The sequence below is a fragment of the Lissotriton helveticus genome, chromosome 6 (genome assembly GCF_964261635.1).
Source record: "Lissotriton helveticus chromosome 6, aLisHel1.1, whole genome shotgun sequence".
Lineage (NCBI taxonomy): Eukaryota > Metazoa > Chordata > Amphibia > Caudata > Salamandridae > Lissotriton > Lissotriton helveticus.
In genome coordinates this window covers 157754540-157781657 of record NC_136067.1, presented here as the reverse complement: position 1 = coordinate 157781657, position 27118 = coordinate 157754540, and the positions used below count along the sequence as shown (strand labels likewise).

At 44.6% G+C, this 27118-nt stretch overlaps 1 protein-coding gene across 1 annotated transcript in view; it reads right to left on the bottom strand.

Annotated features, from left to right (window-relative positions):
• The window catches only part of SRP9 (signal recognition particle 9), an 84099-nt gene that overhangs the window by 15394 nt on the left and 41587 nt on the right, over nucleotides 1-27118 (bottom strand). The window contains exon 2 of the mRNA XM_078647529.1: nucleotides 7752-7820. Within this exon, the coding sequence (XP_078503655.1) occupies nucleotides 7752-7820 (69 nt within the window). The remainder of the gene's footprint in view (nucleotides 1-7751; nucleotides 7821-27118) is intronic.

The window sequence follows — 27118 nt, the reverse complement described above, 5'->3', positions numbered from 1 at the left end:
TTTTTTTTATACATTTCTAAAGGTATCCCATTGGGACCCACAAAAGTCCCAGTGTGTACTGCGCAGATTGCTAGTGTCAGTTCCTCTGCCGTCAAATCGGCTTCTAGTTCCTGCCGTTCACTAGGGGCAAGAATAGGCATCTGAATATCTTTGAGAAATGCGCGATTGTCGTCTATCGTGGCTATGGCGGTAGGTGTCTACACTGTCTCATAGTGGAGCGCTAGCGCGTCAACTGTCTGATGTGGATCTGTCGCGCTAGCTCCGTTGTCTCTCAACGGTGTCACCCAACGATTAGCATTCTCCCATTTATCTAACCAGGCTATGAGCTTGCCTGCCTTATCTCTAACCTAGTAAATTGTGTGCCTAATCTTCACCTCTTCCCACAGGAAGTCCCTGTATTCCTTCTTGGCCATGTCCGGTTTATGTGCCGTGGTGTCATTGGCGTCTGATGCGTGATCTACTTTCGCGTGGCCCACCTCCCTCTCAAGAGCCTCTGTGTGACTTTATTGTTCCTGTTTATGGCATGTGATCAGTGAGATTGCTTGACCCGCAGTACCGTCTTGTATGCCTCCCAGAGGCATCGGGATGTTCCGGAGTGCTCGTTTTCCTCAAAGTACTGTTTCATGGTTGTGAGTAGACCCTTCCATATCTTAGGGTTTTTTAGGAACCCTGGGTAGACCGGAAAGATGCGTCGTCGCCCCAGGATATGAGATGTGTATTTGAGTAGGACAGGGGAGTAATCGGAAATACCCCTGGGCGAATGAAATACCTCCAGTATCCACTCTAGGCCTGTCCCTAATGTGAAAATATAATCTATTCTTGATAGACAGTCGTGCACCCATAGGGGAAGGAGTATTGTCGCTCCTGTGGAAATTGTGAACGCCAAGCATCCACAAGACCAAAGGCGTCAAGGAATTCTGATAACCGGAGGTTGATCCCACTTTGATCCATGGGGGGCCGTTGATCTATGGCAGCATCCACTGTGACATTGAAGTCGCCCCCTATTACTAATTCGCCTTGTGGGAGTGTAAGTAGGAATTTACCCAAGGCAGGGAATGTCACCCGATGTAGAGCTTGCGGGATGTATACTGACCCTAGATTATACAGACATGCTGCCCGGTACTTGATGGGGCCTTTCGACTGAAGTTGGACAGTCCAGTAGGTTGTAGCTGGTTCTTTATGAGGTCTTCAACAACAGGTCCAGAGCAGGGACCCTATCCTTTCCGGCCGCCAATTAGGAGGACGTTGTTGTGCCTCGAGCGGCCTTCCTCGTCACAGAGCTTTGCCGCCATCAGTTTATTATCTGCTTTGGGTTTCTTGACATGAAGCTGTAAAGCGGCTGTGTTCGTGGAGAGGGTTTCCATCGTAGTTTCTACCTCTGTGACCCGCGTGGCCATTTTCTGGAATTCTTCGCGAATTAGTGAGATATCGGTAGAGATCGACCCCACCGTAGTTTGAAGCTTAGTCAGTGTGGTCAGGATATCTTGCAAGGTGACCTCTGCAGGTTTGATCAGTCGTAAGGTGTTCCACTCGCCCGATTTGTGACCCGGACTGGTCCACCGAGTCTTTATTGTAGGTGTATTTATCCAGTTTGAGTTGCTGTACTGTTGGTTGACCCTGGCCCCCCATCTTGACCTGGTCTTCGTGTACCACCCTGAATTGTGTGGGTGGGAGGCAGTATTCGCCGCAGCCTTTTGGATTTCCTGCCACCCTCCCCTTGTAGTACTAGCCTGAAAGAGTCAGTGGAGGTTCGCCGGTATTTGGCCTGCTCGTAGTCTGGATCGTATTTAATACCCCACGAATCGTCTTGATAGTATGTGCCGTTGGCTGCGCTGCAACAGAGGTATTCGCAGCAGCGTTGGCCCCATGACATTTATTTGTTTTAAATTCTTCTAGGAAGTCCTTAACACTAGAATAGTGAACAGTTATTTTTGCCCTGGAGATTTACCACATGCAGTGCTATCTACTAAATATACCCGAAGAACTGAAGTCCAGACTTGGCCAGTTGTAGTAGATAAGGCAGCACCACCTTCTACAGGTAAGCTATGGGTTCAGAGCACTTCTACCAATATCGTAGGTAAATTGCTTCCATTTGAGAGCTTAAGTGGCTCCTTAAGTTGGATTTTTTCAGAATATACACACATTCATTGGGCAGACTACAATGTCCATATTGATATTCATGAGCCATGCTGCGAAATTCAAGCATATTAGTTGTGGATGGAATATTGGACTTGGACAGACGGTTGGTTTGGAATGGCAGCCGTGAGGTTTTTCTGACTGATGGAGCAAGGTGGTGTACCACCACGGTTTTGGCCATCATTGAGCAAAAAAGGATCGTATTTGCATAGACCTGTCGGAGTCTGAATAGGGTTGTTGTAATCAAATGAATCCGAAGAAAGAAATACAGAAAACACCTTGGACAGTCGACCAAAAAGGCATATCTTACGAATCCTGAGCTCATGGTTTGGTGTTTTCAGTCGCTCCGAATAAGTCTATCTGCAGTCCTTCATAGAAACCGAGTTTTGCATCAGATTAGCAGTTCTGTGCTTCTGGGAAATCCATTGCTTTCATGGTCCAGCCTTGCAGACTTAACTACTCCCACACTGCTTGCAATTCTCTTGACAAGTTGTCCTGAATCAGAATTTTGTTCACCAGCAGAAATGAAAGTACTTAAGGGATAGGTTAATCACCATGAGTTCTCGTAGCTTTATATGGTACTGGGTCTCCTTCTTCGAGCAGACTCTTTGTATTGTTAGACTGTTCAATACCTATCCCTCATCAGTGAAGGGTCCTCTGTCTCGAATGACAGTTGGGAGCTCTTGATGGAAACAGACTTGGTCATTTTGCACGTTAGGACACAAACCCTTGCATTGTACTATCTTTCCCCCAACCCACCTCCTAAAATGTATACATATTCAGACAAAAATAACCCAGAGGCACCAGTTTCTTCATTAAAGGACCAAAGAAAAAAAAGCACAGCAGGAGTGTTGATGCTGCCCAGTTATCCCAACCCTGTCAAGTGGTTGGGGTATTCTTACTCTACCTCCAGTGCTCTTATTGTCCTAGTGTGGGGGCGCTTTCCTCTTCCCGCGCCAGAAATGCCTTTGGACCAGAGAAGGTTTTACACACCATCTTCCCCTTATGTAAAGATGGTTTAGGCAGTTAGCAGTTTTACTTGTGCTTTACCTTTCTATCCAACCAGATATTTACAAAGAAACAGAAAGGTGGCAGCTGCCCCCAAGCCAGGTGGTGGTGGTGAGAAGGTTTAGACACTTCTGTACTTGCACAGGGTCTGGAAGGTCTCCTGTATCTCCCCCCCCACCCCCCCCCCCCACACACACACACACACTGCATAAGTGCCCTGTTTGCAATTGCATAGCTCCCTCCTTTCGGTTCCTGCAGGACTGTGCTAAAGAAGAAGTCTCTCACACTAGACTTGTACGAGTTGCCATTTAGCTCAATGCGATTTATTCGTTAAATAAAATTGCTGATGAGAAGCTAATATTTTTGTTTAAATATCTACTATAAAAAAAAGGTTTATCCTGTTATTTCAAGCTATAATAACTCACCATTTGAAATATTAGGTCACTAAATCACCTTAACAAAATCAAATCTATAAATAAAGAGGAATTGTTTGATAACTATTTATCTCTGCAATGTAGCGTACATTTTGTGAAACCTCTAAACCTGGTGTATGAAAAGATGTTGCCAGGGGAGACTAAGACAACTGTGGAAGAGGATAGTTAGAAACCATAGCAATGTGTATCTGAACGATATTGATGGGTGCAGACTCTGCCTCACACACTGCTGAAAAGATTTTGACGCCAGAAGCTAAAACAAGGCAAGTGGATGTGGCCTACTGGTGCACTGTGCAACTGAGATCAGAGGTTGTGGAGGAGGTGTCCGTGAGTAGCTGAGGGGGGAGCATCCTGCCCTCTCATATGCAAAGATAACACCAGCTGGAAGGGCATAAGGAGTAGGCAGAGGGTCCTGAGGAGTACATTGTGAGGCCTGGCATATGAGATAGAGTCAGGCCCAGATAGACATAGGGCCCGCTTCAGCCTGTATGACTGATGCTGAAGGAGCTCTGGAGCATAAGACCAACATGGAGCAGGAGGCTGATCCAGTACTACACATACCACAGTGAAACTGGGGAAGCTTGAGGGCAGGTTGCTGCTATCCTCCTTTTGTGGAAGCCATTTATAATTCTTTCCTAACCTAACTGGGAGGTCTGTTCTTTTGATACCAAATATACACTAAAATGGCATGTAAAACGTGCACAAAAAGGACTTGGATAATAACATTCTGAAGTAAACTGCCATCACAACCAAAGGCTTGCTTAAGAACCACATTTAGACAGCACATGATGCTTCTTAGCAACAGGTACTTGGCCACACCATATTTAGAAGTGGCACAGATCATTTACCGTTACTAGTACATTGCGTTAGCTTGGGAACCCCAAAATGTCACACACAAAGGACACGTAGCTAGCAACAGTCCCACCACTTCACGCCATGCAGGTATCACACAGTGTTGGGCTTTTCTGATTGGCCTAGTGTTCCATACTTGTGAACCCTGCCAAGGCTACTGATGGGCAGGAGCCACACCTTCGCTTAATTTTGAGACAATGTCGTGATCATGTTCTTTTACTGAACTCGTATTGAATAAACAAGGACGCCTTTCCCTTTGTGGTGAATATGAATAAAAGGTTGTGGAAGACCTCTTTGTCAAACATTCGGCGGCTATGCGGTCTGTTCTCATACTGCATGTGATAGCTTATATTGTTGTCTTATAATAAATTCTCCCTTTATCATATGGGCTGGCAGACTTGTATTTGCTGGGGGAGGGAGCAGTGACGGAGAACCTGAACTGCGACAGATCTGGTGGGCTGCTAAAGAAGATTGACTCACTAGTAATCCTGTAGGAGTTGGACATCAAACATGAGGTGGAGAGCAAATTTCTCCATGTGAATTCTGGTGAAAAGGCAAGTGATCAAGTTGAATCAAACTTCCAGCTTGCTTACAGGTAAGTTTGTTGAAGTAAATCAAACAGGAAAAGTTAACATACGACCACTTGAGGGGGTCATGAGAGTTCACCTATAGCGGTCAGCCGGAGACTGTTGCCCTGGACTCAGTGCTGAAGGGGATGGATATCCTTGTTGGGAGATGTGTATTTCTAAACTACCAGGCTTGTGTCTGCCGTCAGATTTGAGTTCGGTGGCCTGTGGCTCTTCAATTAAATGACTAGGAGACCTAGAAGGCCTGTACAGGTCAGCAAGATATTACGTTATAAATCAGATACAACATAAATAAACTTTTACTGGCTGCAGACTCCAATGGTCAATCAACGAAAAGCAACCTAGCCCGAAAAGCAAACCAGCCAATGGCTGCGGACAACTGAAGGCAATTGCAGATTTGCGATCTGCACTCAAACAATGGACAGTGTATTTTTAGAGAATATCTTGCTCAGAGCAGTGCTGAAGAAAGTGGCGGGAGATGCAAAGCAGACAGAGGTTTCGCTGGAGTGTGCCACGAAAGATGCAGCTAAACAGTGTACAACTAGAATCAGAATGCAGGTAAACACAGGAGTTCTTTAAACGAGAACAGGTCAATGAAAGGAGCTCCTTCCATAACTTTGTCCACTTTTTGGTTTACCTGGAGTGAGCAGAAGGGTCGTCTATTGAATTATTCATAGAACAATGGATACTTGAGACACTAAAACCCAAGTCTCGAACCAAGTTGTACTCTATTGATAGGGATCAGAAAGCTCTGTGACCAGCCACTAAACCTGCTGCCCCTCCATGGGTCAGAATTACACATTTCCTCACTTGTAAAAAAAATGTGATCCTGCACCAGGGCGATTAATGGCAATTCTGTGCAGTACAAGGGGCTGAAGATTCAAATGTTTCTAGATTAGACAAGGCGAGTCCAGCATCAGAGTAAGTTTAACTAAAGCGTTGAATAAAGTTTGAATTTTGCTGGGAAACCGTGATCAAAGGAGGCACACTGCAGTTCCTTTTGTACTTGAAATGGCACTTGACTGGCAAGACTGTTTGGAAAGACACCATCAGATTCCCCTACCCCCTTAAAAACACACTTGACAGACTGCTACAGCACAAATACTAGATGCTCCAGTAAAGAGGAGGAACACCATTACCAAAACGTAATCTTTTGTTTCTATTCCACCTCCCCAGGACTCTCATAGTACAACAGACTACATGTTGGTTAACCAGAATGTTGCTAAGTGGTGTTCCGACTCATGTTGCTACGGGAAAATGTTTTCTGATCACCCCCTCATTATTTATTTATAATGAACGTGGCATGGTTAAAGGGCCACAGACCCTTTGTGGATACTGAGCCAAGACCTAAAGGACCCTGGACTTTGTAGATATAAAGTGGACGTTGTAATAGAGTACTTTGACAATAACTAGGGTACTGCCTCCACAAGGGCAATAGAATGGAAGGCTATGAAGGGGATAGTGAGGAGTGCCTGCATAGGGAGGGTATAGCTGGTTAGTCAGCAGTTGAGCTCAGATTTAAAAAAAATAAAAAAGCAGACTACGGAATTGGAAAGACAGGACACATGCAAGTCCTCAATAGTAAACACGGAGAGCAATATACCGCCTTACTAGAGGCTAGAAAAGGGGAGTGACAAATCATGGAGACTGCTTGCTAAGTTAAAATAAAGGGAAACACATACTGCCTATACTTTATTAAAAATGCCAATTGGTACATATTAACTGAACAAGCGGGGTTGAGAGAGCGAGAGGTGGCGCGTCGAAGGAAAGTGATAAGCAGTATGATTAGAATTGATATTAAACTGTTTCATCCAATGTAAATAGGTACAAATCATGACAGCCATGGGGCTACTCATGGCAAAGAGACAAATATTAATACAACGGATGCAAGTTAAGAGGTCCTGCATATGACCTATTGTGCAAAGAATGGTCTGGTGTCAAGGAAATGCAGATGTCTTTCATCCAAACTTATCCTAAACTGAAGTATTTGCATGGAATGTTGGGGACAGATGTGCAGGCTCTGGTACCAATTCAGACGACTCCGCAATGAATATATATTTGAAATCCACGTTCAGACAATAAAAAGGAAGAGCTGTGCCTAGGAAGACACTTTTAACGAGATTCCTCAAATATATTCCTCTGAATATATGGCATTGTTGTATTGTGCAATGGCTACGTTGTATTATGCTTTTTTCCACTGACTTGCTATGGGGAAAAACTTCAATTTTCTTTGTTTTTTTTAAAAGTTTAGTTGTGTGTGCCCTTCTGACGACTTCTTTACAACTTTTTATATGGGATGAATTTGGCCTGCCCCCACAATTAGCAGCAGCTATTTTATGGTTATAATGTTCTGTAATATTCAGTTAAGAAAATATATATGAGATGCGTGTGCACATAAGATTGAGCAAAGTCCTCCCATAAATAACAGAAGACCTGGCACAGTTATGATACTTTCTAGATCACGGACTATGTTAACATAAATTGATCTCTAGTAATCGTTAAGACATGCATGTATGTTGTAGTAAGCACAAATGTCTCAATCTCCCAAACTGATTATTTACACTTGTTACTGTTGCTTAAAGGTTTGTTTCAAACCGGTCATCGAAAATTCTAGGCTATGGAATTATGAAGCGCTCCGATACCCTGATTGGGTCACGTCCATGCTATATAAAACACTGAATAAATAAATAAAACACATTTTGTTTTAAGGGTCAATGGTATTACTTCTACTTACCACTAAGTCATCAGTTACTTTAATACAAAGATTACCATCACAGTGTCTGTATTTTAGAACCACTCTGACCTAAAAGGAGAGAAAACATAAAATATTAATGTCCAAGTTGCGACAATAAATACACAAATCGTATGCATATTAATTGGCTGCTACAGGGTTTTCCCCACCTGCGCCGAGCTTTGATGTTTCCCATTATACATGACGAGTTGACCTTGTCATGAGCACAGCTCCAGTGTGCCTCATGACGAGTTCACCTTGTCATTAGCATGGAAAAGGTTAACCTAGCTGTGTATATAGGAATAATGCTAGATACAAATAGTGACAGTACTCTGGGTAAGGAAGCCTGGTTGAAGATTAATTGCATATTTGGCAAATAAACTGTTAGGAAACTTTTTAAATCGGAAATTAAAATCATTAATATGAAACAAGGACAAAAAACAAGCATTGGAAATCCAATAGGTCTCGCATTTGTTTGATTTTGAGCTTTTGGCGTTGTATATGCCAGTGTGGTTTACAACCATGTGTTATGGAGTGTATGTATGTGGTGTGTAATGGAATTATGTGGGTTGAATTAGAATTGTTATTTGTGTAGCAGCATGAAGCATAAGGAAGGGGAGTGAGAAGGTGAAGAGCAGCGTTGGGCACAAGGAAGAGTGAGAAGAGCAGTGTGATGCAGAAGGGAGAGTAATGAGAAGAGCAGTGTGAGGCACAAGGACGGAAAAAGAGGAAAAGAGTTTTCCTATCCAAAAGCCTATTCTCTGTAGTAGTCAAAACGTCTGGCTTTAAAGAAAGGATCCAAACCTCCTCCAACAAGTACACTATTGCCAGGGCCACTGGAATGATGGGGCAGAGGAGAACTAAAGTTACCGATAGTTGTCTTTGGGTCCATCAACATGGTACTTGAACATGCTGCCTTTATTAGAAGCAGGGTCTGCAATAAATAACATCTTTAAGTGCCTACTTTAGTTAACTTTCATGGCATATGTCCAAGGTATTTAGATTAAAATGCTGGTTTTCATGTTAATGGTATGCAGTGCTCCTTCCGCATGGAGCATTAGCACAGGCTACACTTGAGGGAGCCTAAGCAATTTCTAAAGATTAGGTAGGTTACTCAACACCAACCCATATTAACAGGACTACAATTCCTAACAAGCCTCAAGGATGAAGTGCGTTTGTGGCAGGAAACCGGATACTACCAATTACTTAGCTTCATAGCACAGAATAATCCCACTTCTTAAAATTAAAATATAAATATATAAATTAGAGACAAATCGCTATGCTATGTATGTTCTCCAAGCCATTTCACTGGAAAGAAAATCAGAAACCTACAAGGCAGGAGAAGGGTAATGCACGCAGGAGGAGACCAGTTTCAACTAGAAACGCTCTCTCAGGATGAATACATTGCTCTCATCTCCTAAGATCCCAGGTTTAGTGTAGTTGAGTTCAATGCCTTGTACGACTATCTTGGTGAGTGAAAGGGGAGCTTGGCCGATAAATAAAGCATCCCCAGGGACCACTCGTTGGTTACTCATCTTTCTTAGGCTGCGAACAGATTCAGAGCCATCTTCAATTTCCATAGCTCTACCAGCAGAATTGTTTTAAAGCGTAGGAAGTTGCCCAGGCCCCTGGTAGGTGCTCAATACAATTAGAAAGCCCAAAGAAATAACAGCACATTACAAATAGTTTCGTATTTTACAGACGTAATCTTCACAGCTTAGTGTGCAATGTGTGCACTGCATGCATAATCACAAGCCTTCTGCTCTCAGGCAGTCGGTGGCTGTTAAATTAAAAAATATTTATGTCCCATGTCTCTCATTTTTTCATCTTCTACATCGCCCCTCTCTTTCCCACTCCCCACGTAACTATACTTATTTATTTACCCATCCATTCAGTCTATTTTAACTTGCTGCTTCAAGCGTCTACCTCACCTCTCACAAAAGACCTATCACCACCTGTCACAACCCCACCTCTTTGTAAACTGTGCTTATCTCTACATATCCTCCTTCAACTCACTGTTCCTATCTTGCCTACCTGCATCTCTCAACCATCTACTTTCGCTCATCTCTTCTCTAGCCTCTCCAACTCTCAATATCTTACTTCTCAGCCCTCTCACACCACTCTCTACCTCAATTCTATGTATTGTACATCTCTCTACCCACCTTTCGCTACCATATAGTTCTAATTTCCATATAATTTGCTCGCTACCCAATCGCTTATTCATTTCTCGCTAAATCTTTATCTACCATACCAACTCTTGAAACCTCCTACTCTTTTAACATACCCTCTACACACCTCATTCAACTTGACCCATGTAATGGAAGGAGTACAGTAAATCACTAGTGAGGGGCTCAGTGAGTACCAGGAATGACAGGACAAGCAATTCCCACAGATGTGTTCAAATTCAGGGATCAGGAGGGAAGGGTGCTGTAATAGGCCCTGCGTGATACTGGATCCAAGTATCCCAGATCCCAGTGTGTTTGGTGAGGCACCCCCTTGCCGTATTTACAGTCTTTTGTGAGATCCTAAACACGAGCCAGTCCATTGTGGTCAGTGGAGCGAGGGGGTCTATCTTTCCAATTATCTGCAATATCCCTCTTTGTCACTAAGAATCCAATCCTCCCTCACACCTAAAATACTGCTACAAAAACTAGGTAAAGCATAGAAATTATTTGTTAGAATGATTCAAATCTTTACATTAAAACAATCACAGTGGTTAACAGATGACGTGCACCAGTAAAACATGAACTTTAAGGCAGAGTTGAAGAAACTTTAAAAAAAAAACATCAACAATCGAGTCCAAGTTTGTGTTTATTTAGAAAGTACTGGCGTTGAAATTCAATGATTAGGATGGAATTGTGCAAAGGTCTACAATTCTTTCTGAAATTTAAATGGAAAGAATATCTGTGCTGAAAAGAAATCTGGGTTTCTAGATTTTAGAGACGACTGTAAGGCTACCTCTAGAGGAATATTCCAATTAAATGTCTTTTCAAACTATTTTCATTTCTACTGCAGTGAAATATTTGGTGAACCTACAACTCAGCTAGGTGAGGAACAGTGGGAGCCTTCCTAGCTAACAATCAGTTTTGCAGCAAGGACTTGGTTTCAAAGATCTGAAAACTGGTTTTAAAAAGTGAATTATATAGTGTTTGAATTCCAGGTAGGTACATAAAATATGTAGCGATGATTCAAGATGGTAACTGCAGAATACGCAGCTTTGATTAGGGCTTCTGGCATCCACAGTGGAAATCTGTCCTTTGATGGCAAATCTGTATTACTTTTTTTTATTTTTATTTTTGTTTTTTTGTTGTTAACAGCACTGAGTAAAAAAAATATATATATATATTTATAATTTAAACAAAGAGTCATAAAAATATAAACCAATGGAAAAGTCTTAGCCAAAATCACGCAGAGTAGGTAAGTTACCAAACATTTCATAAACATTTTACAGTTCGAAATTCGGGACGAAGCAATCCAAAAGAAAAAGGGTATTACAGAAGCAGCTATCGTTACATATTACATTATCATCGTACAATAAATTTGTCAGTAATTCCCAGACTAAAGAAAGTTACTCCAAATTTTTTCAAATTTGCGTAAGGATCGGACACCTCTTAACCTGGCCAAAGCCGCCTCCATACTATGAATTTCGTTAACCAAAGACCACCATTCCATTATATGGGGGGGCTGAGGGGAGATCCAAGCAGGAGCGATAGTTAGCTTGGCACAAGATAGTAAGATAGTGATTAGGGCCTGTTGAGGGAGAGAAACATCGTATATATCTAATAAAATGGATAAAGCCGAGAGAGGGGGAGGTCTAGCCAACTTCAAATTCATGACTTGTTCCAGAGATGACCAGAACTCCTTTAGTGTTGGACAAGAGAAGAGCATATGCTCTATATTAGCCCCTACAAGATTGCATTTGGGGCATTTAGTGCGATCGCTACATGTGGTGTTTACAGTCCATTTAAGAATCATTTCAGGGGTATGGTAAAGCATACAAGTTGTTTTAAACTGTTGTAGCCTGAGGTTTGATGACTGTACCAAATTATTCAGATTTGAGAAAGAATGAGCGATCTGATTGGAGTTAATCGAATAGTTCAGCTTCAAACTCCATTTCTCAGCCAATTTAGTGCAGTCATCAGTCTTATATGAGACAAAGCACCTATACCCGTCACTTATTAGAGATTTCGTTTTAGAAGAATACAGAAAGTTCCATATATCTGAATCCGCGACTTCCGATATTTTCATCTTACGGATCAAAAAGTCATGAATTTGGATGTACTTAAACCTCATTTCCTCCGTCAAATTATATATATTTTTCAATGTATCAAACTCTAACAGGCCGTGAGCACCATAAAGATCCCCTAAGGTAGTAATGCCATATACTGACCATGATCTTGCCCAGGTATCGCTAAAAATCGCCGGGAGACCCGGATTTCCCCATAATGTTAATTTTGAGTGGAAAAAAGAGGTTTTACAAAAAGACAAAATATTAGACCAGATTTTAGCAGTATCCCTTATAGTCTTTAACCCTTTTGAAATAGTTTGGGTCATTTAGTCTTAACAAGAACATTCTAGCGTCTAGTTTCAACAAGATGGTATGGTAGGAAAGCTGCATTTCAGGGTTAAGCAAAGAAAGCAGACGACCAATGAAGGTAGCCCAAAAGTATAATTTAAAATCTGGAAAATTAAGCCCCCCAGTATTTAAAGAACCTTTAAGTAGTGCCAGTGATCTGTGTGCCTTTCTATATCCCCAAATAAAACTGCTAAAAATACCATCGAGCTTCTTAAAAAAAAGATTGTTTAAAGCTAGCGGTATTGATCGGAAGAGAAAGAAATTTCGGTAGTATGTTCATTTTAATGAGATTAATTCTACTTATGATGTTTAGGGGAAGTTTATGCCATTTTTTAAGTACAAGAGCTGTAGATTTCATTAATGCATCGTAGTTTATTGGAATTATGTCACTAATTTTAGAAGAGATTTTAACCCCTAGGTAGTTGGCAGTCTTACAAATTCCAGACATCATAGTTGGTAATTTATGATTGGCAACAATTTGTGTTTTATTTGTGTTGAGCTTATATCCTGAGACCATGCTGAATCTATCAGCCTCGACAATAATGCCCTCCAGCGCTTCTATAACATTGGTGGAGTATATAGCAATATCATCCGCATATGCTCCTAGAAAATTTCCTTACCCCCGTTATCTACTTTCAGATGCAGATTATATTTTACAGTTGAAATCATGCAGATTATATTTTACAGTTGAAATCACACCTGACGGAATTCATTAAAATTAATATTTATACTGCATCCCACATAATTGTCTGGGACGCCTTGAAGGCTAGTATTAGGGGGCTCACCCAACAATATATTTTCAAACAGAACTCGGGGCGGCGAACCACCAATGCAAAATTGATATCCAGCATTCTAGCTCAAGAATTACTCCTGGCTCATGCTATTCGATCTGGTTCCCCCAATCTGACTGAAATTGGATTAACACTTGGATCTTATAAATCCAGGTTAAAGACAATTTTTATTGAAAAAAGCAGTGCCAAATTACATAAATTAAAAATATCTCAATATGAAGGGGGAGACAAAATTGGAAAAATACTGGCCTATAAAGTAGCGGATGACAGAGCTCAAACTCTCATTAAGAGTATTAAAGGCCCTAACAATGTTAAATATAATCAGCCAGCTCAGATTTTGTCTCAATTTGTAGAATTCTACAAAACTTTATACACCCCAGAGAAACAATCTAGTTTAGCTGATATTTCTGATTATCTGAATATCAATATCAAGGATAAACATAATACACAAGGGCTAGAGCAATTATCAGAAGCAATCACTATCTCTGAAATTAGACAAGCTGTATTATCCTTACCATCTGGAAAAGCAGCGGGGGAAGATATTCTTCCAATCGAATTATATAAAATCTGTATAGAGGAATTAATCCCACTTTTTGTTTTGGTAATTCAATCTATTGGGGTGACAGGGAAGGCCCCCAAATCTTGGAATATAGCAAAAATGGTCTTCTTCAAATAAAAGGGCAAGCCAGCAGATGAGTGTGGGTCTTACAGACCCATCTCACTTATTAACTCGGATGCAAAGGTGTTTGCTAAAATTCTGCCTAACAGACTAACTCCGTTTATCCCTAAAATTGTCAACATTCAACAACATGGTTTCGTACTTGGCCGGGACACCACGACCCATATTAATACCGCTATTACCATTTTTGATATGGCAGAGATTGAATCCACCCCACTCGGCATGATTTTACTAGATGCTGAGAAAGCATTTGATCGAGTGGGGTGGGATTACCTCTGGTCTGTTATGTCTTTCATAGGGTTTAAGGGCCAATTGATCAGATGGATAAGATTATATGATAGCCCCACTGCCAGTATTAGCTACGCTGGCTTGTCATCATCTGTTTTTACTATCTCTCGGGGCACTAGGCAGGGGTGCCCTTTGTCACCCCTGCTGTTTGCCCTATCAATAGAACCTTTTCTCTCTGCTCTTCAGTTGCAGGCTCGTATAATTCCATTTAGCTCTGGCCCGGCAAATCTGTATTACAAAATTATTATTTTTTTAAATCTAAATGTAGGTAGCTCCTGCAGATATTTTTGGGGTCTGGTCTTTTTAAGAACTAATGACCAACCATGCGTGGGTTCATTTACTGAAGAGATGTTTTACCTCAATGAAGGCGAACTTTTTAGCCATTAGATTGCCAACCTTTTTGAATAGGTTACGGTTTATTGTAGAAGACCACAGGTCTTGTAAGACCAGAGATTTCAATGAAACCGTTGATTTATCCATGGGCTGGTATTATTGGATATTTCCAGCCAGATGTAATAACAATGTCTGCATTAGTTTGATCAATAGGAGTGGTCTTAATATCTGCTAATTTCGGAGTCCAAATTCCAGCCTGATCGGACTGGAGTCAAATTTGGTGGCAGGCAAAAGATATTCCCATAAAATGTTGCTATTGTATGGTTAAAAAAAAAAAAAAAGTACTGCCGACAGATTAGCACTGGATCTAGCTTTCTTTTGATTGTTTTCAGAAGCGGTTCGAAGGAAAGTCCTTGCAGTTTGGAGTATAGCAGTTTAAATGCATACATGCAGGACTTTACTTTAGTCTTCAAAAAAAGTATTGTGCTCATGCCAGCAGTGAGATCGGGGTGCATAGAGCTATGGTCTATATCCCTGCACCACAGCAGGACATCTGCCAGAGGTCTCTTAGTTGCTGTCTAACTGTTAGAGGAAGTCTTTTAGAACAAGACTGATGGTGAACAGTGAACCATGCCCAGAATTAACCAGAAAACTGGATTTTTCTCCGTATCTGCGGAAACTTCAAAGTGAATATTACCTCGGACCTTCTACCCTCCAAAATGGCAGTACCTGGCAATGACTACAGAAAGAGGACTGCACTCTAAAAAATAATAAGGGCCCACAGCTGTACCCCAGCCAGGCATGCTCACACAGTGGCAACAGAAATAGGACTGCACCAGCACAACAAGCTAGCCTACTCGCTCAGGTGGCGGCCATCTTGAAGTGGCAATGACCGGATCCAACATTCAGTAAAAGACCTGTTCTTTGGTAAAGTCCTAGGAATTTTCTTCCAAATCCGCCTGACCTCACTGAAAAGGAAATCCTTGCCATTCTCCAGGACCACAAAGCAAATCATCTCCAAGGAAGCAACCATTAAGCTCATCTCTATAGACCCCTGAGATTGGTCCGACCACTACACCACATTACTTCTACCTGGCACCCACAAGACAAGGGCACCACAACCGGTGCTTCCTAAATGCTGGGCCAGAGACACCAAGAACCTGGACAACAAGGAACTTGAGGTTCGGTGCAAATCTGACCTCCCTTCCCCCCGCATATCACATCGGTCAGTGACCTCAACGATCACTACTCTGCAACTATGTCGACCATTCTGGATGACCTAGCCCCGCTAAAACTGAAAAGAACTCAAGTCAAAGATAGAAACCCCATGGTTCACCGGGTCCCTCAACAATGAGAGGCGATCCTTCCGACAATCCGAAAGAATCTGGAGACAGCACCCCTCTGCCGCTCATCTAAAACTTCTCGGCCAAGCCAGAAATACTTAAAACAGGAATGTCCTCAACTCAAAAAATAATTCAGATCGAACTAGGGAACACCCAGAACAGACCCCGCAAACTCTTTTGACTGATCAAACACCAGTCCAACAAACTGGTCAAAACAACGAAAGAATACCCCAAGTCTCTAATTTCATCCGAAGAATTCTCGTTTTTTGCTAACAAAATCAAAACCTTGGGCAACAAACTGAGTTCTGCCTTACACTCTCTACCGTCCCCTGACCTGCCTACTCCACCCACGCCGCCTCAGCAGACCTCACCTAAGAATCAAGCACACTGTACCAACTTCACTCTCTACGATGAAGACTGTCGCCAAAATCCTTTCCACCTTAAATCCGAACAACCATTTCAACGACCCGCTCTCCTCCGACTGTCTAGCTGCAGCCGTCCAATACATTATTCCTAGCTGGACTGCGGCAGGGACTCCGGCAGGGATTAATCCCTGACTCCCTGAAAGCAGGCCAAGTCCTCCCCATTCTGAAAAAGCAGTCGCTGGATCCAGCCTCCCCAGACAATTTCTGACCTATTTCCAACATTCCTCTATTAGCCAAAGTGCTGGAGAAATGTGTGCAACTGCAGCTAAGTCATCACGACAACAACTTCCACCTACTTGATGACTGCCAATCTGGATTCCAACCTGGACACAGCACTAAAACCACCATGCTCCACATCGTTGATGATGCCCTCCAAGCCCCTGACCAAGGCAAAACCGGTCTCCTAATCCTCCTAGATCTATCCTCGGCCTTCGACACGGTCAACCATGGGAAGCTACTCGAACGCCTCAAATTTAGGATGGGATTAGATGGCCCTGACCTTGAATGGTTTAGATCCTTCCTCCAAAACCGATCTCAGATTCCTAATTAACGGTAACCTGTCTGCTCCCTCTTCGGTCACGGTTGGAGTCCCTCAAGGATCATGGCTGTCCCCCACCCTCTTCAACCTTTATTTAGAACCCCTTGCCAAAGTTCTTTGCACCGCAAATATGTCCTATCATATGTATGCTGACCGCACTCAGATCTACATCAAAATCTCATCTCTCGAGGAGATTCTCTCCCTGAATGAGGCACTGAAGCTGACCGTCCAATGGCTCTCTTCCAACCAACTCAAACTAAACGTAAAGAAAACAGAATTTCTTCTAATTTCACCTCCTAAAACCGACCCTGAGATCCAGGCATAGATTAAAGCCATCACAGCCTTAAATTGACAAATCTGCCAGATTCCACCTGAGCTACCTATGGAAACTGAAACCCTCCCTTGACGCTCCAGACCTAAAACTGGCAGTCAAAGCACTAGTCATTTCTAGACTGATATATGGCTGTTCCACCCTCTCTGGTTTACCCAAGATCTCCCTAGCACCTTTAAAAGCCTGCCTCAATGCAGCCGCCAGACTACTTACCGGCACTAGGAAATTTGATCACATTTCTCCACATCTGAAAGCGCTGAACTGGCTTCCCCAGGAGGCCAGAATACAACTTAAGATTGCATGCATTACACACAAGGCCCTACACTCACACTCCCCTGCATATTTTGCACAAAAACTCGTGGTATCTGGAGGAATCAGAAACTCACGGTCTGCCAGTGACTACCTACTCAAGCCTGCACGCTTTCGGAAGAAAGGAACCTATAATTGGGCGTTTGCTGGGGCTGCACCAAGAACATGGAACTCCTTCCCACCCGCCATCAGAAGAATCCCCTCTTTTGCATGTTTCAAAAAGGAGACCAAATCCTTCCTTATGGGTAAATTCCTCGGCTAAACCCTGTTCCCCCAACCACCACAGAGACTATTGCCTTCCTCAGTCGACTTTTGGCCAACCAAGAACCCTGGGGCCGGTCCTCAGCAACTGTACTTTGTATACTTCCATCCCTCTGGTACTCAGTAAATACCCCCCCCCCTCTCTAATTTATGGTATACTCTTTGTTATCCCATGCCTCTTGTACAACTCTATGACTCTAAAGCGCTCTGATACCCTAACGGGTCAATTTTTCGCTCTATAAAAACACATAAATAAATAAATAAAAAGATAGAGGAGGAGCCTCAATGGTCGAGCATTATGCCCATGTATTCAATTTAGACTTTCCGTTTATCGATTAACAAGGAAACCTGTTTGTTATCAATCCTACCATCATAATTTCAGCTTTCTCTATGTTAATCTCCAAGTTGTTGTGGCAGGAAATTTCCACTTCGTCAAATAGTTGCCGTAAGCCATTCAGGGTGTTGTACATTAAGAGAGTGTAGTCCACGAATATTAGGATGGATAGATGCTTTTGGGCTAGCTTTGTTGGATCGGATTTCACTTTTTCCTAGGGTATCTGTAGGTACTACCGTACATTTATTTTAAAAAAGGGATGAGCCAAGAAGCAGCTTTATTTAAGCCTGTTTGAGGTGTAAATTTTAAGGGATAGGACGCTCTTGCTCCCAATTTTTATTCTGATCCATATCTTCATACATAAGAGTTGTGTCGCCTTCAATCGAGGAGGGATTGACCATTTTGATAATGTCACCCACAGGAACTGTCTCGATACTTAGTCAAATACAGACTTAAGGTCAATAAAGGTGGTGTATAACATTTTTGTTTGTAGGGATTTTGTGATTAAATCTACAAAAGGTGGTAATATTTTGATCAGTCTCCATTCCACACCAGAAGCCAGTTTGTGTTAGAAAAATTACCTCCTGCTCTTCCGTCCCTTCTTCTAGATCTTGTATAGTGCAGTTTGCAAAATATTTAGCTTCTGAACCCAACAGGGCTATTAGTCTGTAATTTGAGGGTTTGGTGGCATCACTATTTCAATAGATTGGCTGCAGAATTGAACCATGCCAGGAATCAGGATTTGTTTGAAAATATATCATACATTGACGAGCTGGGCAAACAGTTGACCAGAAGTAAGGGTTTTGAATTTTGAAGTGAGCTAGAAGGCAGAAGGGACCTGGGTCACAACACTTCTACCCTGTTGAATAATAACTGTAATCTCCATGATGGTTGTTGATCGACATTGCTGTACCTAGACCACAAAAGAATGGATTGTTCAAGCTTTCTTTTACAACTATTTGGCTGGCAGACATGGGCAGCTGGAGTGTTCAGATGTTTCCAAGCCCCGTTTCTGATAATTATAAAATACTGATTGACATCGGAAGCATTTGAACTACCTGAAAATGGGTAATGAATAAAAAGTTGTTCTAAATAAGGGGGCCTAAAATGAGGTCTTGCTTGGGACCTCAAAAATCCTTAAAATGGCAGCCTCCTTCCTGCAGGAGAAATTGCAATCTTCTAGCTTGTTTAAACAGATGGCACGGCCACAATGAGTGCCTGGTAAAGCAACACAATCCACGGGATGTAAGAGGTGAAAAAAATGTTCTATGCAAATGCTCTACACTGGGGATTTGAATTTGAGCCTCTCCCTGTGGCGTAGGGGATCAAATTCAAATCCATTGTATCACCCACAGAGCACTTTCTGCAAAGGCCCTCTGATTTCCTGCCCCATGCTCAATTTCAATTTATTTATTTGATTTAGTTCTCTGCTGAGAACAAATTTTCTGATAAAACATTTATAATGTATAAAATAAATTTTAATATAATTTTTATAAATGATAAAAAAAATTTAAACAGATTATGACAAACAAATTCGTCAGGTGCAGATTTACATAACACTTAAATTCTCCACTGATAAGCAATTGTATCTGAACTGTATTAATCTTAAATAGCGCTTTCTGGCCTCTACTACTATCGGATATGGACATATAAATAAGACATGGTTTAGATCTTGGATACCTCCTTTACATAATTCACATTCACTAGTAATGTTCTCTTTACAGTTCCATTTAGATGTCAACGACTTAAGAGGGAGTATCCCGAGACGTAAAAGTGTAATACAGCATCAGACTCGGTGCCTTAAAATGAAGTGGGTACAATGTAATTATTTATACTCCATGGAGGTGGCATAAAGTTTGTAGTGATGGAGTTTAGAACAATGTTGAATGTCCAAGTCAAAACTGAACCTCGGTGCTAGAGGTTTAAAAAAAAAAAAAAAAAGCTTTAGTTGTGCAGGAGTCCATGATTTCAGAAGTGCAATTGTACAGTTTGATAGTTTAAAAACAATAGTCAGTTAGTAATGATCTTAGGGTGCCTGGGTGAGAGTGTAAAAGATTATAAGCCCATCTTAAGATGTTCGTGATGGCTCGGGCGTTGGAGCTAACTAAGGAGAATCCTAGACGCAGTGCTTGTACCGGGACGGCTTGATGGACTTTAATCATTTTGCGAAGAATTTTCCCTTCCTTAATTTGTACTGAATGCCAGTGTTGTAGTGGGATATATTCCAAAGCATGATAAAATTGCTGGGATCTTATAACAATAGACCTGTAGTAGTGGAAGTAAATGCCTTTGTCCTGAGGAGGAATATAAGAGTTGGAGCGCCCCGACGTGGACGTCTGCTTTTAGACTGATGTGCTGCAGATGGGGAGAGTTTTGTAATGCTTGAGTGAATATTCGGCCTAGGTACGTGTACTCTTTTACCACTTCCAGCTATTCTCCCTCAAGTGTCCAATTATACTTTGTGTAGTGCTTTCTCCCTCGAAACTGCAATATTTTCGTTTTTGTAGAAATTTTGCTTTGTATATTTGTTGAGGGCTTCGAGATTCCTTTGCAGTCCAATTGGGGTAAGGTCTAGTATTACAACATCATCAGCATACATCAGGATATAGATTTTACAAGATGCTATTTGCCCCATGCTCTAATCTTACCATCCCCGAAGAACCTTGTGTTTTGCTAGTACCTATGAGGCCAAAGTTCCCAAAGTTAGAAGGGAAAGATTTGGAGGGCGCCCCTTTTCATACAACGTGGACAGGCTGTGGGACTTCCTTCCTCTTTATCTACGTTCAGTAAATCAGCTACACCCCTTCTGGAAAATGCTTAAAACATGGCTAATCCAGAACATCCCCGTTTAAAAGTGTATAATTCAAATCCCTTTGTACTTCTATGCTGCACTATTAGCGCTGGATGTTTACAGGTAGCTATGCACACTACAAGTGCTTACAAAAGAAAATTAAAATAATAGATTTTCTTTTAGTCAAAAATACTTCCTCACCGCAGAATTCTGAAGTGCAGTTTCCTCTCTGGCAACGACTAATCACGTAACAGGAACCAGACTGGCAGCTCGGGCCCAAATTAAATTACAGCATGTCAAGGAACTGAAAAGGAGTCAAGATAAAACTAGACCTGTCCTCCTTACAACACGAGAAAGAACAGAAAAGCATTACCAATCAAATGGCATGGACTAATGCAGAAACAAATAGCTCATATGACAATTAGGTAGATTTCAATCCAATGCCAACCATTCTGCAAACAAGCATTTACAATGCAACGGTTTTGCCTTTGGAAAAGTTAGAGCTATTGGCATTGTAAATGACAATTTCTTTATTTATGTGTTCGTTTTGAAAACTGATAAATAAATGGCATTGTCCTTTACAATGCCAATAGCTTAATCTCTCGCAAATGCCACACACCCACACAGGGCCCCCCTCCACACACCCACACAGGGCCCCCCTCCACACACCCACACAGGGCCCCCCTCCACACACCCACACAGGGCCCCCCTCCACACACCCACACAGGGCCCCCCTCCACACACCCACACAGGGCCCCCCTCCACACACCCACACAGGGCCCCCCTCCACACACCCACACAGGGCCCCCACCCACACAGGGCCCCCCTCCACACAGGGCCCCCCTCCACACAGAGCCCCCCTCCACACAGAGCCCCTCCACACAGGGCCCCCCTCCACACAGAGCCCCTCCACACAGAGCCCCTCCACACAGAGCCCCTCCACACAGAGCCCCTCCACACAGAGCCCCTCCACACAGAGCCCCTCCACACAGAGCCCCTCCACACAGAGCCCCTCCACACAGAGCCCCTCCACACAGAGCCCCTCCACACAGAGCCCCTCCACACAGAGCCCCTCCACACAGAGCCCCTCCACACAGAGCCCCTCCACACAGAGCCCCTCCACACAGAGCCCCTCCACACAGAGCCCCTCCACACAGAGCCCCTCCACACAGAGCCCCTCCACACAGAGCCCCTCCACACAGAGCCCCTCCACACAGAGCCCCTCCACACAGAGCCCCTCCACACAGAGCCCCTCCACACAGAGCCCCTCCACACAGAGCCCCTCCACACAGAGCCCCTCCACACAGAGCCCCTCCACACAGAGCCCCTCCACACAGAGCCCCTCCACACAGAGCCCCTCCACACAGAGCCCCTCCACACAGAGCCCCTCCACACAGAGCCCCTCCACACAGAGCCCCTCCACACAGAGCCCCTCCACACAGAGCCCCTCCACACAGAGCCCTCCACACAGAGCCCCTCCACACAGAGCCCCTCCACACAGAGCCCCTCCACACAGAGCCCTCCACACAGAGCCCTCCACACAGAGCCCTCCACACAGAGCGAGCCCCCTGTGCAAGTTATACACTGTTAGAGATGAACCGACCGCATAGGTAACCAATAGGTGTAAAAAGGACTTCAAAGGTGACAGACTGGGGAGAGAGATGATGATGTAGGAGTGAGAGATAGAGGGATTGTGCAGATAAAAGAGGAGTGTTAAAAGGGTTGTACACAGCAAGAAGTCTGAGAGGGAGTGTGTAGATGATGGGTAGGTTTGGGTGGGAGAAGCTCTTTGTGTAACATCAGTTGTACAAAGGATTGTACAGGCAACAAACAAGTGTGAAAGGGGCTGCAATGATGTACACTGGTGAAAGGGAGTGCTGCAGACAATAGCGAGGTGTCACAGAGGAACAGCAGACAGTAGGTAGGTGTGAGATAGCTGGGCTGTGAAACTAACTCAAAGATGGGAAAGGGTTCTTCACAGGCAAGAGACAGGTGTCAAAGGGTGTAAAATACTTTTGCACAGAGCAGGCTGTGAGAGATGGGGGAAAGCAAGTCACAATGCACTTTATTTCCAACAGGCTTGTGTTATCTGCAGAAAATGGTCAGCACCAAAGGAGATCAACATGAGGCCAAGTGAAGGCACCCAAGGGGTGCAGCAGTAGATTAACCACCCAAGAGGGGGATTTAGAAAGTACCACATAATCACAGTACATTAAGAGCACAACACAAAGCCTTGTCCGTGCCAGAAAGTAAGGGGTATAACTAAATGCATACGTACCACTAACGTCAATTTCTGTGGCTTAATGTGCAGTTTCATGCCACAAAAACTATAACTGAGCCCACAGTATTACAATGGACAATGCATCGCTTCCAGTTCACACTGGTCATTGTATAATTATGTAAGGCAGGGTGCCTATTTTGGAGGCGAACGTAGCAGACAATCTGTAACAAAACTATTTAAAAAAAAAAAGAAATGTCACATGTATTTCTTTCCGCTGAGGTATAAAGATGCTTAAAGCACAAGTATTGACAAAAACAACAGAAATGGCCTTTGGGACTCATTGATTTTGCCACTGGTTTTTAGCAATGATCTACTGCGTGCATGTTGTTGTGAGTGTGTAAGAGGCATGCGTGTGGTTGTCAGTGTGTGAGGGGTGCGCGTGTGGTTGTGAGTGTGTAAGAGGCGTGAGTGTGTTAGGCGTGCGTGTGCCTCCAGAGTGCTGGTCTGTGAAGGGTGCGCGTGGGGCTGATGGCGTGCGTGTTGTTAGTGTGTAAAAGGCGTGCGTGTGGTTGTGAGTGTGTAAGAGGCGTGCGTGTGGTTGTGTGTATAAGGTGTGCGTGTTGTTGTGAGTGTGTATAAGGTGTGCGTGTTGTTGTGAGTGTGTATAAGGTGTGCGTGTGGTTGTGAGTGTGTAAGAGGCGTGCGTGTGGTTGCGAGTGTGTAAGAGGCGTGCGTGTGGTTGTCAGTGTGTGAGGGGTGCACGTGTGGTTGTGAGTGTGTAAGAGGCGTGCGTGTGGTTGTCAGGATGTGAGGGGCGCGCGTGTGGTTGTGAGTGTGAGGGGTGCGCGTGTGGTTGTGAGTGTGAGGGGTGCGCGTGTGGTTGTGAGTAAGAGGCATGCGTGTGGTTGTGAGTGTGTAAGAGGTGTGCGTGTGCCTCCAGAGTGCTGGTCTGTGAAGGGTGCACGTGGTGCTGAGGGCTGTTGTGAGTGATTGCTGCAGCATGGTGTGTGCCTGAGCTGTCAGTGGGGCCAGACTGCTAGAATGAGAGCACGGTGTGTTTGGGGTGCTGTGGGGAAAGGACGGCCTGTAGTCTGGAAGAGTCGGAGATGCAAGAGCTGAGTGTAAATGGCCTCCTGTGGGGCACTGGCTGTCATGTGCGGGGCGTCAGTGAAGCCCCGGGTGTGACCAATGCATGTGTGTACCTGCGCCAAGGATCCAGCGAGATGTCTCGAGCAAGGACACCTGGTACAAGCTGAGCCCTGATGATGAGACGTAGTCCCCGGCAGTGACGTCACTCCTAACGCGCACATCTTTTCTATTGCAGTGACTGACGTGGTTGACCTGGACCTCGGCCTCTCGGGCCGCTCCGGCGGAATGGTCACAATCACCGTGCTGCTGGCAGTGGCGCTCTTCACGCTGGTTCTGGCTCTCATTGCAGCACTGGTCGTTGGGCGGGAAAAGTCACCGCTCCCCTAAAGATGGCATCGGCCATCACAGTGACTGATAGACACTTGCAGCACATCCCTCGCGCCCCATGAATGGAAATCACATGTTGTGCTTAGGGGGGACGTTTTTTCCAAAAGCACCCGCTTCAGAGCATTGTCCCAGCAGATTCATGTAGATGACCTTTCAGCTTTTGTGGTACAGAGCAATGCTTCAAGACGCCACGAGGCCACTGCTTGTTCTAGCAGCTAACTGAGCTCCGGTTGGCCATATAAACTGGCCATCCTTATTAACAACTTAATTCATTGCACATATGAAGAAAATATTAAATGATGGAAAATATATCCTCTGTTTAGGAGCGCTTGACCTCCGGAATTTCCTAGTGCTTGTTGGGGATAAAGTAGGAAGAATAACAACTCGCATACACCATGCCCACCGCCAGCCTAGGAGTGGCACTGCCCATGGCCGCCCTCAACATTAGTAGGCCTCTGTAAACATCGAGGCAGAAGGGGGTGGCAGGAAAGGAGTGACATCACTGCAGAGAGGCCATTCTGTTTGTGCCACCCAGGGCCGGCTTTTGGCATGGGCGAGCGGGCTCCATGCCCAAGGCGCAGGCTTCAGAGGGGCGTAAGGAGCTGTCTGCATTAATGTCAGCAGAGACCCTGCTTCTGGCTCCAGAGCTGCAGACCTGTTTTTAACACCCCATCAGCCTGCTTTCTTGCCCTCCCATCTCCTCCCACCCGCTGCTGCCATGCACCATTAACCCCCCTCCAACCAACAGCTTGGCACCAGGGTGAGATGCAAATCGGTGCATAATGCAGGTGAGTGGGGTGGCGCAGGGATCTGTGCAGAGGCCAGACACTACTAATGCAATCCTCCAGGGGCGGCCCTCTGAACCCAAGGGCTCCCGCTGCCTCGTTTTATTCACCAGCAGGAGGGCGCCAAATGCATTTCCGCCCAGGGCGCTACCCGACAAAGGCGGGCTCTGGAAGACAAAAGGGGGATAAATGCAGAGCAATCAAGGCACGGACAAGCATTGGTACTGGGCAAGCGTCCCATGCTTCCGGGGGCGACACCTACACAAGGACAGCAGCTCGTCCACGACTCATTTGCACTTCTGTGCAGCGCTGGGTCTGAACTTCAGGTGTGACGCATGTTTATGCAACAGCCACAGGGGTGGCGGGTTCCCTCTCCTGGCATTGTAACGGGGGAGGCCTTCCATGTTCGTTGCACGGAAAACACCGGCCATATGACCGAGCCGTAAAGATGTGAGGCGGTGAGTGACATACACATATGTAGTTACAACGTCATACTGTGCAAGGCCTCAAGGACCTGTGGATGTACTCAAACCTTCAGACTGTCGCCAGGTTCAGTCTGTCTCCAACTCCAAACGCGCCGGCCAGGCAGCCCTAGCGCCAAGCATTCCCTGCAGTTGTGTGGCGCATGCAAAGCACATCGGTGAAGTCACGAGCAGGCTCGTGGAGAGGGGTCGAGGTGTGCAGTGCCGTGATCTCACACTCGAAACAAGGGTGGAGAGCATTCTATGAGACCCCTTGCTGCCGGGAGGGCCCGCCGCCTCACGTCCGGCCCGTGTCCCGCCCCCACCCCAAGAGAAGGCCGGGGAGACTCAGCTCCTCCCCCCCCCCCCCCCCACCCCACCCAGACCCCGGTACAGAGATACCCTCTGCTCAGATAGCGCCCTGGGCAAAACCAGCAGAAAGCACGGACACTGCACAAGCGCTACTTCACCGCCTAGAGCCTCCAAGTCTTTCAGGAGGCGCTAGTTCCAAGTAGGCAATTGTTATCTACTTGGAACTAGCGCCTCGTGATAGATTTTGAGGCTCTAGGCGGTGCACTAGCGCTTGTGCAGTGTCCGTTCTTTCTTCTGGTTTTGCCTCCTCCTAGACTCGTGTGCATCGCACCCTCATGATAACTTTCAGAGCACGCACAATAAAATGAAGGGCTTCTAGGAGCTTGGAGAACAGTCCTGGATTTTGACGAGAATGTCAAATGTACATGCAGAATTCCAAATGGATAATTCTGCACAGTGGATGTCCATTTGTGTCAGATTAAAACATAGAATTATTTTCTCTTATGTAGTTATAATTAGAAGGAATATTTATTCCATGAAGTAACCGCTTTCTAAAAACGATGTTCGAATACAGGAGTGTTCCTTCTCAGCGCCAACTTGACCTGAAGCTTTTGGAGCGCTTTACACACGCATCACTTACATTGCCTGACAGGCCCTTTATTCCACTGTGCATTTACCCCGTGGGTCGGTGCCCTTGGGGGTGGTTTTGAAAGCCCCGGGCCGCTCCCGGTGTCCCTGTCACTTTCCGCAGGCCGCAGCTCCCCCATTTTAACTGCAGCAAAGAGAGGCGTCGAGAGAGATATATAGATGGGAGGGTGGGCATAGGTAGAGAGAAAGCGATTAGCGATGGAGAAGAGAGAGCGAGGCGAGAGTGGATGGGCTCAGGGAGGTATTGCGCAAAGAGTCGAAGGTGGGGGGGGGGGGGGGGGGGGGGTAGAGAATGTGGTGTTAGGGGCCAGAGCTGTATCTTTGAAATTGGGAAACCCAGGTACAAGTTTTGGCGTCTTCTCAAAATCCTGCACTTCTGGACAAATTACTGAATCTCCCCGTGCCTAAAAATACCACAAAAAAATTAATGAGACATTGTGTAGTTGGTGCTGTAGCATGTTGGTGAAA